General features: G+C 44.2%; 1 protein-coding gene across 1 annotated transcript in view; it reads right to left on the bottom strand.

Moving 5' to 3' along the window:
- LOC309687253 (calsyntenin-2-like) overlaps window positions 1-17128 on the bottom strand; it is a 341001-nt gene that overhangs the window by 116350 nt on the left and 207523 nt on the right. The window contains exon 7 of the mRNA XM_082502078.1: window positions 3929-4078. Within this exon, the coding sequence (XP_082358204.1) occupies window positions 3929-4078 (150 nt within the window). The remainder of the gene's footprint in view (window positions 1-3928; window positions 4079-17128) is intronic.

Here is a 17128-nt window from a genome sequence, read left to right as displayed (position 1 = left end):
GGAGGTGTATACAGCATTAAGCTTGGGCTTTTAATTTTGTTATTAGTTATGTATATATGTGAATATGTGAGTCTATGAATGTGTATTTATATCATAATGACCAATTTTTTCTTATGTGTGACCTATTGTGTTGTGGCATCTTGATAGTTCAACTGTACATTGTGAAATACGAAATATTCAAAGTGCCATCGTGATTACTTCTAAATTAAACCTTTACCATTAAAACACAACAAAGTGAGCAATTGTTTTAAAATACATTTTAATATCATATATTTATGTAATAATTTGAATTGTAAAATAAAGGGTGACATTTTTTACACTTTTCTTTCCCTCATTCTTTGGTTTTTGATTCCCGTGAATCTTAAAATTAAGCCTCCTACTCTGGTGGAGTTTGAATTGATCCATGTTAAGAAATTATTTATACTAAATAGTACTAATGTTAAATTTGATTGCTTCCCCCTTTTCCCATCTTAATTTTTCCACCTTGCTTGGGAAACTGTGGAGACAAAAACGACTGTTGAATATTTTATTTTCTATATTTAATTTAAAAGTGTACAACGACAAATGTTGAAACTGAGAAATTGCCTTGTGTTTTTGAAAAAATAAATGCTCCTCTTGAATTTCACGCCAGGACTATGTTTCAAAAAGGCTTCACCCCCATTCTCTGCGGCCTGCTGGAGCGGGAGGGCTAGTAGGAGGAGTTGGCCGTCCGACTGCGGTCTGGGGTGTGGGGCCTCCCTGCTGCTGCGGAGTCGGGGTGGTCTGCCTCTCCCCACCGCAGGGAAAAGGGTAACACCACCTGGGTCTGGGTGCAATTCCCCCCTCCAGGGGCAAGGGTACCTAGACCCGGTTTGTAGAGTACGCTTGGGGAGTGTGATCGTGTGTACAGCGTCTCTTTATGTCTGTCTCCACGTTGGTTGAGTGTGGAGTGAGTGCATATGAGAGCATGAGGGTGGGAATGGATGTTTGTGTCTGTGTGTGCCTGTATGTCTGTGTCTATATGTCAGGCTGGGTATCAGACGCCACCTCTCTGGGGACACCTCAGGCCCTCCAAGGTTTGGAGGCCTATCTCCACCCACCACCACTTCCCCTGCCGGTGGCGGACTCCCTCAGGTGTCGGTGTGTTGGTGGTTCTTTGTGTCTGGGGGTGGGTGTCCGGGTGCACATCGGCTCACTCCTTGGCGGTCGCTTGTCGGGGCCTGGGGCCTGGGGCTCGCTCGGGCCCCTTTGGAGGTGGGGTGCCCCCGGCCTCTCGGCCTAGGGCTCGGTCACTCAGGCGCAGCTGGGGGCCGGCGGAGCTCACGGGCGCGTCACTGCAACTCCCCCTGACTTCTGCTCCGCGGCTGCTGGGCGAGCCCTCATCTGGGACTCTCCTCAGCTCTTACTGGGACAGTGGCGCGGCTGCCCCTCTGTTGGTCTTCCATGGTCTCTTGTGTTCTGGGGGCCTCTGGATGTCTGGAGTTTTGATCTCCTCCATACCCGCTTCACACCCTGGAGGACGGGGCTATGGCCCCCCCACACTCCCTAGCAGATCATTACATGGAGAAACCTTTGGAATGCAAGCATGCTGATCCACACAGGTATGCACACATGGGTATTCACAGACGCGGACTAAAGCTTTCTTGGCTGCTGCCTCAAAGCACACTGTGCGCTGTCTATCTTGCGTGCTGCACAATATCGTTTATTACTTAGTAAATACTGATATCTATGACTAGCTAGTTTATTGTGATGGTGCTTTGTTTTCTCTATTATTATGTTGCTCTTTGTTGTTTGCTGTCTCCTCTGTTTGTTTTTGTTTGTTTGTTTGTTTGTTTTTTTTTTCTCCATACAGGTGACCCAGGAGTTTTTTTTTTTTTCTCTCTCTTCCCCCCCCTTCTCACCATCTCTTCTCCCCTTTGGGTTTTCTTTCTTTCTCTCCCCCTCTCTCTCTCATTCATTCCCCCTGTCCTATTTATTAAAAAAAAAAAAAAATGACAAAGGATGAACTGAAGCTCTGCCATCACGTAATGTCGCATACTGCTGTTTCTGATGTCATTTAGAACAAAAAAAAAAAAAAAAAAAAAAAAAAAAGGCTTGGAGAGGGGCATTATTACCACTGTGTTGCATCACCTCTTCTTTTAACACCACTGTATAAATGTTTGGAAACCGAGGTGAACAATTGTAGTTCTGAAAGCAAGATGTTTCCCCATCCTTACTCGATATACTGCAGAGTTTTAACAGTTCGACCCTTCTGGGTCTATTTTTTGCCAAATGTGTGTGTGATAGCTCGCGCCTGCAGGGAGGCCAGTTTATTACCTGATCTCTTTTACTAGAGTAAGAGTGATGTTTTAATACCTGCTGGTTTGGCGTTGTCTTATTGAAATAAGCAGGAGCTTACCAGAAAAAGCTGCCGTCTAGGTGTTAGAATATAGTCCAAAACCTTTATATGTCATGCAGATATGAAGTTATATATGCCAAGAGTACTAATGCAATGCTGTGCATGCATGGATCCTAGCTTCTGAACTGTGCACCGATGGTAAGCCAGTGATTTCCTCTATGGTTTTCTTTTTCTCAGACAACACCAAAAAGCAGCTGAAATTTCGATTTATCACGCTTATCTAAACTCCTCTCCCTGAAACAGTTGTGGCAGATGGCTGCGCCTCCCTGATCCTGGTTTTTTGGAGGTTTCTTCCTGTAAAAAGGGGTTTTCCCTTCTAACTGTCACCAAGTGCTTGCTCATAGGGGGTTGTTAGATTGTTGGGAGTTTCTGTATTTACCTCACAATACAAAGTGCCTTGATGCAGATGTTGTTGTGTTAGAAAAACAATTTAACTGAATCATGTCAATTATTACTGCAGTGGCCTCTGAAGACCAGAAGATGATCTCTTCAGCATGGATTTTGGATCTTGTACAAAAGTTATCTTAATTTTCAACTCTTCCTCTTCTTTGCTCTTAAACATTTAATATTGATGTTTGTTATATTCATATTTCAAACAGTGTCCTAGTGTTGTTGGAAACAGAATTATAAGATTCTTTTTTTCTGTGAAATTCCTGAGTCACATCAGAAACATAAACACTTGTCCAGAAGCTTTAAAAAAAACATACAAGTTGGAGGACTGAAACAAGATTGAATATGAGCCAAGCAACTTAGCAGTTTCGTCAGGGTTCAGTGGCTGCCACTGAGCTGCTGCCAGGGTCCTCATTTACTGCTGTTTATCACCAGCCTGCTATCTTTGCGTTCTGTGGGATAAATGGCTGGATGCCAAAGAGCACATGAATCACCTTGTTAATGACAGAACAACACAGATTGCGCATGGTTACATGTGAAGCTGAAAACAGCATGTGGCCATCTTTCATCACGTGCTGCCGCCCTCTCTGACAAGCGTAAATTGCATCTAAAGTTATCTTAAGCACTGTTTGTGTTGTTGTGGCAGCACTCAGACGCTTGCCTTTGCATTACTCTGGGGCTTGTTAAAGCTGCCAAGACCATCTTCTGATGCGCTAGGAGCGGTATAGGTTGAGTCACAGTGCTTTTAGTAAAGTGTTGTTGATCACACCAGCTACGCTTGACAGGCCAATTCCTCAGGGAGGGAAAGAGAGACAGAAAGAGGCTTAGAAAAGGAAAGTGAGAGAGAAGAATATAGAAACATACTGTAGGTAAAGAAAGATGAGAAATGTAGACATTATGATAAGCACAAATGGAGAAAAATGAAGCATGCTGACTTAAGCAACGCATTTAGAGGTAAGTAGGAACACACACTATGAGTAATCACTTACAAATAAGCACATCTGTGAACATCAATAGAATGAAGCCACACACAGACTGCACAGACTATAATCACACACAAACAACCGCATCTGTGTTTCTGGGTGTATAAACACCGCACAGTCAGACCTGCCTGAAATCTGTGCACACAAACACAGACAGGCAGATATAACAAGGACCAACCTTGCCAGCCAGGTTTGCAGACCGGCTTGACGTCAATGCGGACAGGAACGCTGTGCAAGGCTCTCTTCTGGCCGCAGTCCCAGGCTGTCACCTGGATCTCGTACTGCTGCTGGCGATCATAGCTCAGTTTCTCCGTGTTCCGGATGTTACCTGGTAGGGAAGAAAAGGTCGAGGTCAAATTAATCCAAAATAGCTTTTTAAAGCAACTCATTATAGCGTATTGTTGAGTAAATCCAGCTTCCCTATTGTGTCTCATAATGAACACATTTTGTGTTTAGTGGTTTGCCAAAATTAAATGTTTTAAGAATAATAAAAAAAATAAAATAACCATCATTCAGTTAGTAAACTATTGTCTGGTTTGTGTGGCAGTGATGAAGTTAGAAAGTTGCAATCGCTGTGTCCAATTTTCTACAAAAGAACTCATCCTGTGCAGTTAGATTCTCTGTTAAATTGTTCAATTTAATTTACACTTCCCAACCAGCAAAACACCTGAAATTGATTTAGGCAATTAGGGAAAATATAAGGCAGCTGTAGATTTGATCCATTTGGGTGGATCAAATGGTTTATGGCCTGGACAATAAACGCACATTTATCCTAATTTCACATTAGACAAAAAAGGCAGCTGTAAATGAAATTAACTGTGGTTGAATCACATTTCTCTTCTCATGGGCCAGAAACATTTTGAGACTAAACATAGCTCCCATTGGCTGAGTTGGTAGAAAAATGGAAGACATCCAGAATTTTTGGTTTGAGGAACAGCTATAATTAAAAATCAAAAGCATGCTAACACAGCAGGAAAATTTTTAATGGTACATGCACACAGGGCCGAGTAGGGTTGTTTTCCATGCATGCTCTGGATTAGTCATGACTCTTGAGTACTTAAGTATGTTAATATAAAAAAAATGAGGTTAAAGACACAGTTGACTACTCTTAATGGCAAAACTCAGTTTTCATCCACAGTGGCTGCTTTACTACAAACTTGACCAGGGATCACAATAAACTGCCAGACAGTTAAATATGAGTACTGATGCTGATGCTAGTGCTAGCTGGCTCTCTAGCTAAAAGCACCATTGTTTTTCAGCCATTGATGCTACATGTCTTGATTTGATTTTATGTTTATACAAGTGAAATTGCTGTGTTATTACATACATATTTAAGGTTAGTCTTTTACATTGAAGTAAACTAACATAAATATCTGAATTGTTTAGCACCTTAAATCGTCATATATGTGGGCTAATCCAACCCAACCACTATTAACTGTTAGCAGATCTACTGCTACTGGCACGTTTAACAGCTGATAAATGAAAATAAGTATAAGTGTGTGTTAATGTTGCACAGCGTGTCGACCAAAGCAGTTGGAATGCTAAAAACAATAACTAGCTGATCCCAGCAGAACTACACATAACAAATATTAGGAAAATCTTAATATGTTTCATGCATCTAAAAGAAAAATAAACAATATATTTAAATATACACATATATAATATGTTTTAAATAAAAAAAACCGATCAACATCTCAATTTTAATTATTAGATCCGGGATCTAATAATTAAAACCTTTAACCTGGAAAAAGGCTGCAAGTTCAAAACATCCAAGTGTCATGTAGGTCTTGAGCCTGTGTTTTGGTTTTTAAACTGTTGATTTTTCTAAATGATTCATTGTTTTGAGTTCTCTATGTCCCTTGGGCTTCCTGTTTTATTTTGGTAGTCTGTTGTCTCTTATGAATTAGGTTCAGTTTGCTTCCCTTACCTCGTTACATCTAATTTCTTCTTGCTGTGTTTCCCAACTGTCTCCACTCTCCCTAATCTTCCCCTTGTGTATATATTGTCTCAGTCTCCCCTTGTCTCTCGTCGGAGTCTCTGCTCATTTGTTTTCATGTCCCACTAGTCCCATGTTTCCTTAGTTTCCTTTCCCAGTTTAGGTTATTTGTTATGTCTTGGTATTTCTTTTGTACTCTCATGTTCCAGCAACGCTCGATTTACATTAACTCATTCCTGTCTCTCTGCGTCATCTGCATTTTGTTCCACACTCAGCTCCACACGATCTGCAGCCCGCAGATCATGACACCAAGTAAATATAAAATGCTCAGTGGAAGCATTTGGGAAGTTATTACATATTACAGAAAACAGCCTGCACATTTTTTGTGAACCATTTTATGTAATACATACCACAAACACAAATCTGAGTCTGGAGTTTCTAAATCATCAGTGGCTGGAAGTCAGATTTTATAGAGTCATAAAATGTGATCTTTTACAGCTAAATGAGTTTCATTTTACTGCAGTCATAAGAAATATGTTATAGCTATGTTTCTGTACTCATCACTAGACTTTTACATTTATTTAGAATGGATCTCTTCTCTAGTCTGGTGCCTTGAAAAATACCCACTTTGACATTTTAGCATAAACCATAGTATCGCAAGTTAAGTATATATACTTGCCTATGCTCTCCCTTGTGGAAAATGAGAAGCAGCAGTTCCACTTGAATTGGTGTCTACTGCACGACGCTGTATATCTTAATGACATTTTAGACTTTTTAGATAACACACAACGTGTATCTGTTGCTGTCTTCTTTTCCCTTGTGCAGTTTGTTTGCTTAAAGGAGCAATGAGTATTTAATTTTAAACCATCCCAATATGTCATTGTCAAATTAACTTTGATGCCTTAATATAATCACTGTAACAAATGAGATCACGGCAGAGATGACAGGTAGCCTCCGTCTCTCAAAGTGTTTGATTAGAGCTAATGTTTTTTTAAAATTAAGAACACATTTTCATTAAATCCATGCTGCCTTCTGATTCAGAGACAATGTTGCCCCTGTCTTGCCATTACCACAATCAGTCCTTTCATGTTATTATCATCCTTCAACAATGAGATTACTATTGTTGTAAAAATCCTTGTTGGTTAATCAACTTCTGATATGAATCATATCAAAGCCCTTATCAGTTTTAATTAGAGATTTTTTTTGTATTGTCAAATAGAATGAAATGTGGATCTGGATACCTACTGGCAATCAATAGAAATAGAAATTATCACAAAGGTTTGTCACTTTAGGCTTAAAAAGTGCACACTTTACTAGATTACATAAGGTTATCCGGGCTTGTGCGCACAAAAACTAGGAAAGTTGAATGAAATTTAGAAATGATCAAATATGTTATGTACACCTGCATTTTATTATAAATGTACTCACCATTAAACAAATCCCAAAAGGTCACACATGATACAGTTAAAAGTGAATGCTAGGAATGCTGGGAAAGCTTAATTAAACAAGAATATGCCACAGTCTGGCAGGGATTCAAAGGGAATAATGATTGCATACTCAACACCTTAGAAGGAACACCTGTTTCCCTCATGGGAAAATGAGCAGGAAGACAGACACAAAAAATAAAATCCAGTTAGTGAGTTCAAAATAAAACAGGAAGTAACTAAAGAGAAGCCCAATATTATGATAATATGTAAAAAAAAAAAAAAAGTAGGAGTAGAGTACAAGATGCAATAAACTGCCTTAAGAGAAATGATTCTGAGGTATTTTCAGCTGAATTTAAATACCACATGTTTGAAAAGAAAGAGAAAAAAATCTGGAGTGTGGACAAAAATGACCTTTGCAGACCTCTGTACCGTGTTTCTTTGCTTAGGTTTAATGCCTCTAGGCTACATTTAGCCTCTACTAACATAATAGACCAAAATATTTTACAAACATGTCTCCAGCTCAGATGAGATGGGAAGAGTGGGTTGCAGTTACTGCTGCTTACTATAAATGAAAGTGTATAAGGTCTACTTGTATGAAACTTCTATGAAAAACATACAAGAGTTTTTCAAGATCCCTTGAAAAAATATATAATGAAACTCGTATGTTTTGGATACTTACTAAAACAATATATGAAAGTAATGAGAAAGTGGCCACTTTCATGAGTAAATCATATAAGTTTTTACTATTTCTTTTCCATATGGGAAGAAGCGTTATACAGATGCAAAAACACATTTCTAAAGTACTACATCTTCATCACTGCAAAGTAAGAGAAACTGGAGCATATTCAGTAGGAACATGACTGTTCACAGCAAAGATCACAGTAAGAAAACAGCAGGCAATCCTTAAAGAGCCAAAAATTCACAGAGTAACAGCAAAACACATGCAAAAATGTAAACTTGCCACCTGTTTAAATCTTTGGTCATGGTCATTTTAAGAAAAACACTGAATAAGATGGGAAGATATGAAGGACTCTATTGTGAAAGAAACACTGCAGATTGCATTTGGTTCGGAAAAGACCACCTGGATGTATCTACAGAAGCTTTGGGACAATGTTAGCAGGATAAAATACACCAGATAGACATTAAAACCTCATTGTAAGTAAAAAATGTTGTATTTTATTTGTATACCTGTCAGGGCTCTGTGTGCGGGCAGGCAGAGATGAGGATCCAAATGCAGGACTCGGAAAATGGAATGTAACTCAAAAAACCTCAGCTTTATTGCTGGCAGGAATACAAACATGAAGTGAGGCCGGAACACTGAGACCGTGACAGTACCCCCCCTCTAAGGGCTGACTCCCGACAGCCCCAAACAAAAAAAAGCACAACAAAGCACCAGGCCAGGGCGGGCGGAGGGGGTCCAGGATGGAGGGACAGAGCCCAAACAAAAAAACAAGGAGCACCAGAGTCCAAAAAACGCAGGAAAGCATATCAAAAACAAAACGAAACCAGAGCTCACCAAGAGTCTACAAAAAGTCCAGGGGGCCGACCGCGCACACGGCAACGGTGGCGACGTGCGAACAGTTCTGGAGGCCGACCGTGCACACGGCAACGGCGGGCAAACAGTTCTGGAGGCCGACCGTGCGGACGGCAACGGCGGCGAGGAAGCAGTTCTGGGGGCCGACCGTGCGGACGGCAACGGCGGCGAGGAAGCAGTTCTGGGGGCCGACCGTGCGGACGGCAACGGCGGCGGGAATGCAAGCCTGGAGGCCGGCCACACGGAAGGCAGTGGCGGCAACAGAAGTCCGGAGGGCGGCCACGGTGGTGATGATGCCCAACAAGCGGCCTGGCAGATGACCGACAATGTGGAGGTGGTAGGAGGGGACCCGAAGGCTGCGTGGCCCCTGCAGCCCCAGGCGAAGCGGAGGTTGGATCAGATGAGGCAGAGGCTGAAGCCGAAGCTGGGCCAGGCGACGCTGAAGCGAATGCGGAGGCTGAACCAGGTGAGGCTGATGCAGAGGCGGGGCCAAACGAAGCTGGTGATGCGGGAACTGGACCAGACAAGGATGAGGACGCGGAGGCCGGACCAGACGAGGATGAGGACGCGGAGGCCGGACCAGACGAGGATGAGGACGCGGAGGCTGGACCAGACGACGCTGAAGCGGATGCGGAGGCTGGACCCGGCGAAGCGAATGAAGCTGAAAAAGGCGAAGCTGAAGCCGAAGCTGAAGCCGGAGCTGGACCAGGCGAAGCTGAAGCCGGAGCTGGACCAGGCGAAGATGAAGCCGGAGCTGGACCAGGCGAAGATGAAGCCGGAGCCGGACCAGGTGTGGGTGATGCTGAAGCCGGACCAGGCGACGGCGAGGATGCAGCAGAGTCCAAGCCAGGTGACGGCGAGGATGCAGCAGAGGCCGAGCCAGGTGACGGCATGGGTGGAGATACGGAGGCTGCAGCTGACGTGGATGAAGACACGGAGGCTGCAGCTGACGTAGATGAAGACACGGAGGCTGCAGCTGGCGTGGATGAAGACACGGAGGCTGCAGCTGGCGTGGATGAAGACACGGAGGCTGCAGCTAGCGGCGGCGTGGAAGCTGGAGACGGAGGCGCTGCAGCAGGCGGCGGCATGGATGAAACTGCTGCTGCAAGCGTGGATGAGGCTGCTGGTGGAGCAGCTGGTGGCTGGACGGGCTCCTTGGGCCCCCCAGCTGACGAGGAAGGAGGCTGGACGGGCTCCTCGGGCCCTCCAGCGAGAACAGTCTCAGGACCAGTGGGCACAGGGGCCCCTGGAACACGCAGGACAAAACCAGCAGGTGCGAGGACCTCTGGCAGGAACAGATCAGAACCAGCAGGCCCACGAGCCTCTGGCAGGGACAGATCAGAACCAGCAGGCGCACGGGCCTCTGGCAGGGACAGATCAGAACCAGCAGGCGCACGGGCCTTTGGCAGGGACAGAACAGAACCAGCAGGTGCACGGGCCTCTGGCAGGGACAGAACAGAACCAGCAGGCGCACGGGCCTCTGGCAAACACATAGCAGACTTCAGTCGCCCAGAGCATTGACTCTGCTCAGGCAGTGACAGCCGGGTGCAGTCCTCAGCTGGGTTCCTAGCCTCCAGGGGTCCAGAGTAGGCTGAGGGCTGAAACTCAGCCTCTGGGGAGGCCCTGGAGCGCGTCACAGTCTCTGAACTGGCCAGCTTTTTAGGAATGATTACATTATCATGAGGTTTGTTGCTCTGCTTAGAACAAACTGATGAAACACAGTTCCTTTTAGATTGATTTGACTGAGCTTGTTGTACCGGGGTAGCAAGTGACACAGGGTGCAGGGCTAGTGGCTGCTGAACAGGAGGCTGAACTGAGGGTGACTGAAACAATGGTTGGGATGCCTACGGTGGTGGAATTGGAGACTGAGCTTGAGGCCGGGCGGCTAACTGAGCAGGAAACAAAACACACTTTACTAAGACACAGACTAGACAGAGACAGACTTGACACTGACCAAAGGCTACTAAATGATAATCACAATCACAACAGTATCAGATCATAAATCATAATATAGAAAAACACCAAGATAACTGAAACACCAAGTACCAGAGAAACAAAGGAAAATCCATGATGCAAAAGTATCAAAACATAATGAACTCAAAATACTGGGTCCAACGGACCCAGAACCGTGACAGTACCCCCCCTCTAAGGGCTGACTCCCGACAGCCCCAAACAAAAAAAAGCACAACAAAGCACCAGGCCAGGGCGGGCGGAGGGGGTCCAGGATGGAGGGACAGAGCCCAAACAAAAAAACAAGGAGCACCAGAGTCCAAAAAACGCAGGAAAGCATATCAAAAACAAAACGAAACCAGAGCTCACCAAGAGTCTACAAAAAGTCCAGGGGGCCGACCGCGCACACGGCAACGGTGGCGACGTGCGAACAGTTCTGGAGGCCGACCGTGCACACGGCAACGGCGGGCAAACAGTTCTGGAGGCCGACCGTGCGGACGGCAACGGCGGCGAGGAAGCAGTTCTGGGGGCCGACCGTGCGGACGGCAACTGGGATTGGGCAGCCCTGATTTAGGGTGCTTTGACAAGGGGATGACTGCACAAGTACCTGGTGTTGGCAGCTGCTGGTGGGCTTCACCTCAGCCAATTTGAGTCACTGGACTGGAACACTTGAACATACATGTGTCACGATCCTGGGTCTTATGACCCAGTGTTTTGAGTTTTAGTCCAACGGACCCAGAACCGTGACAATACCACCTTTCAAGACAAACATCACAAAGTTCTTCACAACCACATGCCCAAACATAAAAACAAGAGTTGACCAAATGCACAAAAAGGGGGATTTTTTAGGTGCTTTTTGAAAGAGACCAACTCCACAGCTGTGAAGCACGGTGGAGGGAGCGTCATGATTAAGGAGCAACGTTAACGCAGCTTAAGAGAGGTTGGGTAATGCAGCAGAACAGCGACCAACAGCACACACGTAAATCACTGAATAAGTATTATATAAGAAAATTCATATGTTGAAATGAGTACATGAGGCCTGACCATAACCCAGCGGAATCCCAAAGCATTACAAGAAATGTACTAAAAAGGTTCTGCAGACTCGTTTAAAGCCTGAATGTCTGATTGAAGGTGCAGCTGGAAATTCTACAAGTTACTACTTTAAATTACACTTTTTTCAGTCTGCACAACTATTAATGTGTTTATTAATGAAAAGTGCAGCTCTGAATTTAGTCAAATAGCGTATAAGACTTTTATCGCCAAAGCACATTGTAATGAGTAATTATACACAAATCATGGTCATTTAAAAGGACTCACAAACCTTGTTGGCAAGTTATAATATCTCTTGACCAGGAAAATTAATATATGGCACAAAAGTACAACTAGCACAACAAAAACATCACATCAGTGCTTCAGCTGTGTATGCATGCACAAAACTCAGATTCATCAATATTTCCTTGAGAATTTTACTTAGGTAATTATTTACAGTTTTTTCAAAACAACCTCAGCCAGAAAGATAAAATCAAGTACAGTGGAACCCCGACTTACGAATACCCCATTTAACGAAAAATTCAAGTTACGAAGGCACTTAACGGCATTATTTCTGCCCGTGTTACAGCAAAATGCCCGCGTAACGAAATCTGCTGGCTCTGATTGGCAGAGCCCAGAATGCCTACAATGCCCAATCCCTTTCGTACTTGCACTTCGCTGTTCCACTTGAACGACGTATTGCTGTTGCAGTTAGCAATTAGCCTATCGTTCACTCAAAATGCGCGATGGGTGCTTCGACAGAATCACATGTAAAGAATGCCAAGTTTTAACTGTAAAGTAATAAATTTGAGAAACACACTCCCCTTTAAATGGTAAATGGCCTGCATTTGTATAGTGCTTTTCTAGTCCATAGGACCCCAAAGCGCTTTACACTACATTCAGTCATCCACCCATTCACACACACATTCACACACTGGCGATAGCAAGCTACATTGTAGCCACAGCTGCCCTGGGGCGCACTGACAGAGGCGAGGCTGCCGGACACAGGCGCCACCGGGCCCTCTGACCACCACCAGTAGGCAAACACGGGGTTAGTATCTTGCCCAAGGATATTTGGCATGCAGCCAGGATGCAGCCTGGGATCGAACCACCGACCTTCTGATTAGTGGCTGACCTGCTCTGCCACCTGAGCTACAGCTACAGCTACAGCTTTAAAAAGTAATCCTTTCGCTACCTGGCTTCACCAACATAAAGACCAAATGAAACAGGAGACATTCATAGAGAACATTGTTTGTACTTTATTTTTGAATGTTTAGACTCAGCTTCTTCAGTAAATACAGCACATTGAATTCATCTTTGCCATCGGATCAGCTGTGCCTTACCCTCCACCTGCTTCTTCCCTTTTCTTCTAGTCTCTTATTCATTTTTTTTCTCATCAACTGTATGTTTTAAAAATCTGAATTAAAGCCTGTGTCTCAGGGGACATAAGATTCCCTTAGGTACTGTTTTTTTTCCTCCTAGGAAACATGTTGTCTCATTTCCTCATTGGAGTTTTTTTTTTTTTTTTTGCTTTTACAGCACATTCAAGGAAAAATGTTTGTGTGGATTATTTTTGTGCACAGGTAAGAACATTTGTAGGTTTATAATACTGAATGAGGATCAATATCTCTGGTTCTGCAGAGAGAAATCAGAGAGGATCATTAATCTAAATATTTCCATGAATATCAGTTTGGTACTGTGTGTCACAATATTGTATCTCTGTCTTTCCCTTTTGTTGAACAACGCCTAGAGTTACCCTGTGATTCGGGTATATCCCCATCCTCAACAAACATGTGAGCCATTGCAGCCTGTCGGATTTCTGTAAACTGATATTATATATGCTAATGTACAAAACAAGGCTTTTTGTAATGCTCCACTCAACACCTTAGAAGGGACAGATAATTGGCTTGCCTCCATTGGACATTCAACATCTAGACCACAACCAGTTACTGAGAATCTCCTGACTCGTTGGTAACCACAACCCATTTTCCAAGCTGGCATCTTTTCTCATGCTGAGCAAAGGGGATGAAGGGACCTTGTGTAGTCCTAATGTGCCTGTTAATATTTGATGAGTCTTCCACTAAAGACAGATGACAATGCTCTACACCCCACTAGAGCTGGACAGGGAGGGGGTCCCTGATGGAGAGCACTTGCGGAGTGTAAAGTGCATGGAAATTGGCTCTTATTGGCTGTGAGTTGAAATGGAGCTAGAATGAGTTACTTGTATAACAGCCTGGATGCTTCTTGAGCTTTTTCCATTGTGTGGAGAGAGGTGCAGAAGGAGCTGAATGTTGATAATGTGGTATATTTGAATACAAGTATGTGAGTAGGAGGATTAGCTGTAATTCATATTAGGAGGGCATTGTTCGCCTTCCCGTCCTCCTCGTCACCCATTCTGTCTTCCTTTCTGCTTGTTTAGAATTCCTTCCCTCCTCCCTCCTCCCTCTGCCCTGCCCAACCTTCCCATTCCCTCCTAGCGAACATCATTGTCTCACTGTTTTGCAGCCTCATCCCATTTCACTGTTTGCTGCCTCATCTGTTGTGCTCTGCTCTCTCTTTTTTCGCAAACACACATACATAGTGTGCATGCACTCCCGCCTTTCTGCACGACAGAGGTTGTTATTCCTGCTCCTTCAATTACAACATCAACTTATCCATGTCAGCAGGCTGTGCGTGCTGTGACTGCTGGTGAGGGTGGTCAGCTAGTAAATGACTGCTTTACCCTCCAGCTCACCTGCCCCATTTGCCTCTCTATCAAATCCACAAAAACACACACACGCACACAAGCAAACCGTCTCTGCACCTGTCTTTGTGAATTCATGCCATCGCCCCTTTTGTAATTACCATCTAGTTTTACCACCAAGCTTTTCTTATCTAACACTGCTAAGGCCCATTTGTCTTTGTTTACAGGACACCACTCACATTAATCCTCTCTTCTTCAATAAATAACATAAAAATACAAAATACATAAAAACATTTTTGCATTTCAAGACTTTCCAGTTTTCTTACATTGGAGTTTTAACTAAATATTACATTAAATGCCCAAAATGAAGCTGGATATTTTTAATCACAGAGTCTACACCAGGGGTAGGGAACTCCAGGCCTCGAGAGCCGGTGTCCTGAAGGTTTTAGATGTGTCTTTGATCCAACACAGCTGATTTAAATGGTTACATTACCTACTCAACATGTTTTGAAGTTCTCCAGAGCCCTGGTAATGAACTAATCATTTGATTCAGGTGTGATGATCCAGGTGTGATGATCCGGATCCTGACAGATGCAGTGATGTGGACACTGTATCAGTCTGCTGTGGTGAAACAAGAGCTGACCCAAAGATTTTGATGTTAGAAAATATGCAATGTTCATTGCATAACTGATAATGCTCTAAGACATAATAAGTTTTGCTATTATTATTTGCTATGATAATTGCTTCTCATTGTAAATTATTTTTGGGGTCCCCAGGGATGCAACTCAGTAGTCCCTGTATGTAAATTATGTAGGATGTGTATGTATGTAGGATGAGGGCTAAAATTCAAAATTCGACTTATTCTAAGAAGTATTCAGGGCAGGGGTGCCCAATCCCGGTCCTCGAGAGCTACCGTCCTGCAGCTTTTAGATGCATCCTTGTTCCCACACACCCGAATCAAATGAATGGCTTGTTATCAGGCCTTTGCCAAACATGATGGCATGCTGAAGAGGTAATCAAACCATTTGATTCAGCTGTGTTGGAGTAGGGATGCATCTAAAAGCTGCAGGATAGTAGCTCTCGAGGACTGGGATTGGGCAGCCCTGATTTAGGGTGCTTTGACAAGGGGATGACTGCACAAGTACCTGGTGTTGGCAGCTGCTGGTGGGCTTCACCTCAGCTAATTTGAGTCACTGGACTGGAACACTTGAACATACATGTGTCACGATCCTGGGTCTTATGACCCAGTGTTTTGAGTTTTAGTTCATTTTGATGTTCATAGTGTATGTTTAAGCTTATTAGGTTTCCTATGTTCATTTGCTTATTAGCTCCCCCTTGTGTTTTCAACCCCTGTGAAGTCTCCCTTGCCCTTCATGTGTTTCATGTCTGTTGTCTTATGTTGTCATGTCTGCCTCTCATGTTTCCTGTTTTATTTTGAAGAAATCTCGTGTTTTTTATATTATGGAGTATGTTTTGAGTCCTTTGTTGTACTGTTTCTTGTTTCCCTAGATTTCAGTTATGGTTATCATAGGTTTAGTTCTTTGGCTTTGTAATATGGCTTCCCTGTGTTCAATGTTGTGTCTACTGTGACCTCTATGTACCATGTTTCTGGTCCCTATAGTCTGTCTTCTCAGTTGCTGTTAAGTTTGCATGTTTAGAGTTCAGTCAGTGTGTTTCCTGTTTTACTTTGAAGGTCCATGTCTCATGTGAGTGTTTCTAGTTTTGCTTCCCTTGTCTCGTCCAGCCTGATTACTCCCAGCTGTGGTCTCCTTCTGTGTCTCATTCCCTCGTTATCCCTCTGTGTATTTAAGCCCTGTGTTTCTCTTTGTCAGTGTCGTAGTCTCCCCCATGCTGTGTGTGATTCTCCCCGTGTCTCCTGGTATACTTTATGATTAGCTTTCCCAGTTTAGTTTTGTATTACCTGTGTTCTATTTTTCCAGCAATTAAAGCTGTGCTTTTGAGTTCAAGTTCTGTCCCCGTGAGTTTGCGTTTGGGTCCTCTCCTGCCTGCCACACAGCCGAAACATGACAGAAGACTACGACCATTACATGGACCCAGCAAACCGCTCTCAGCTGTATGAGCGCCAGGAGGCAGCCCTCGCCCAGCTGGAGGAGGAGCTCCGCTGGAAGCCGTGGCGCGCTCCGGATTTTGAGCACATATTCCACGGAACTCGGCTGGCTTTTGGAGGTCCCCGAAGTTGCCAAAAGCCTCCGCCTGTTGCCCCGCTTGCACCAAAGCTCCCTCTGAACAGAAGAAATCAAAGACAATAATCACTCGCCAAAGGCTGTAAATGCTTTTAAAGGAAAAACTGTGAGCAATGTCACCAGGTCTAAAACACTCAGTTCAGGTTCTGTCAGTTCAGGTTTTGTCAAGTCTGGTTCAGTCATCCCCAAGTCAGCTCACTCTAAGACCGTTAACCCAAGGACGTCAAAACCTGCTAAAACAAAGACTGAAGAACATGGTGGGGAAAAATGCTAAGTTCATTTTTGATAGGTCTGTTTTTGTCGACCCAGTACATATTAACCCTAAGCCTGCCAATTCTAAGACTGTTTTTTCTGAGCCCGCTCCTTTGCCAGCTCGTGTTCCTGCTCCCGGGGCAGCTCGGGCCCAGCGTACCCCTGCACCCGTACCAGTTCCTCGGGTGAGGGAGGCTGAGGTCCAGTTGGTCCCTGCTCTGGTTTCCAGGCTGGCTGAGGCTCTGTCAGTTTCTGCACCCGTACCAGCTCCTCGGGTGAGAAGGGCAGTTGCCCAGCCGTTGCCTGTCCCGGCTTCCAGGGTGAGGGGGGCTGTGAACCAGTCCACCTCTGCACCCATGCCGG

This window comes from Aulonocara stuartgranti, assembly GCF_965226115.1.
Source record: "Aulonocara stuartgranti genome assembly, chromosome: 14".
In the NCBI taxonomy this organism is placed as follows: Eukaryota; Metazoa; Chordata; class Actinopteri; order Cichliformes; family Cichlidae; genus Aulonocara; species Aulonocara stuartgranti.
Note: the sequence above shows the minus strand (reverse complement) of the source record. Positions and strands in the feature narration are given on the sequence as shown.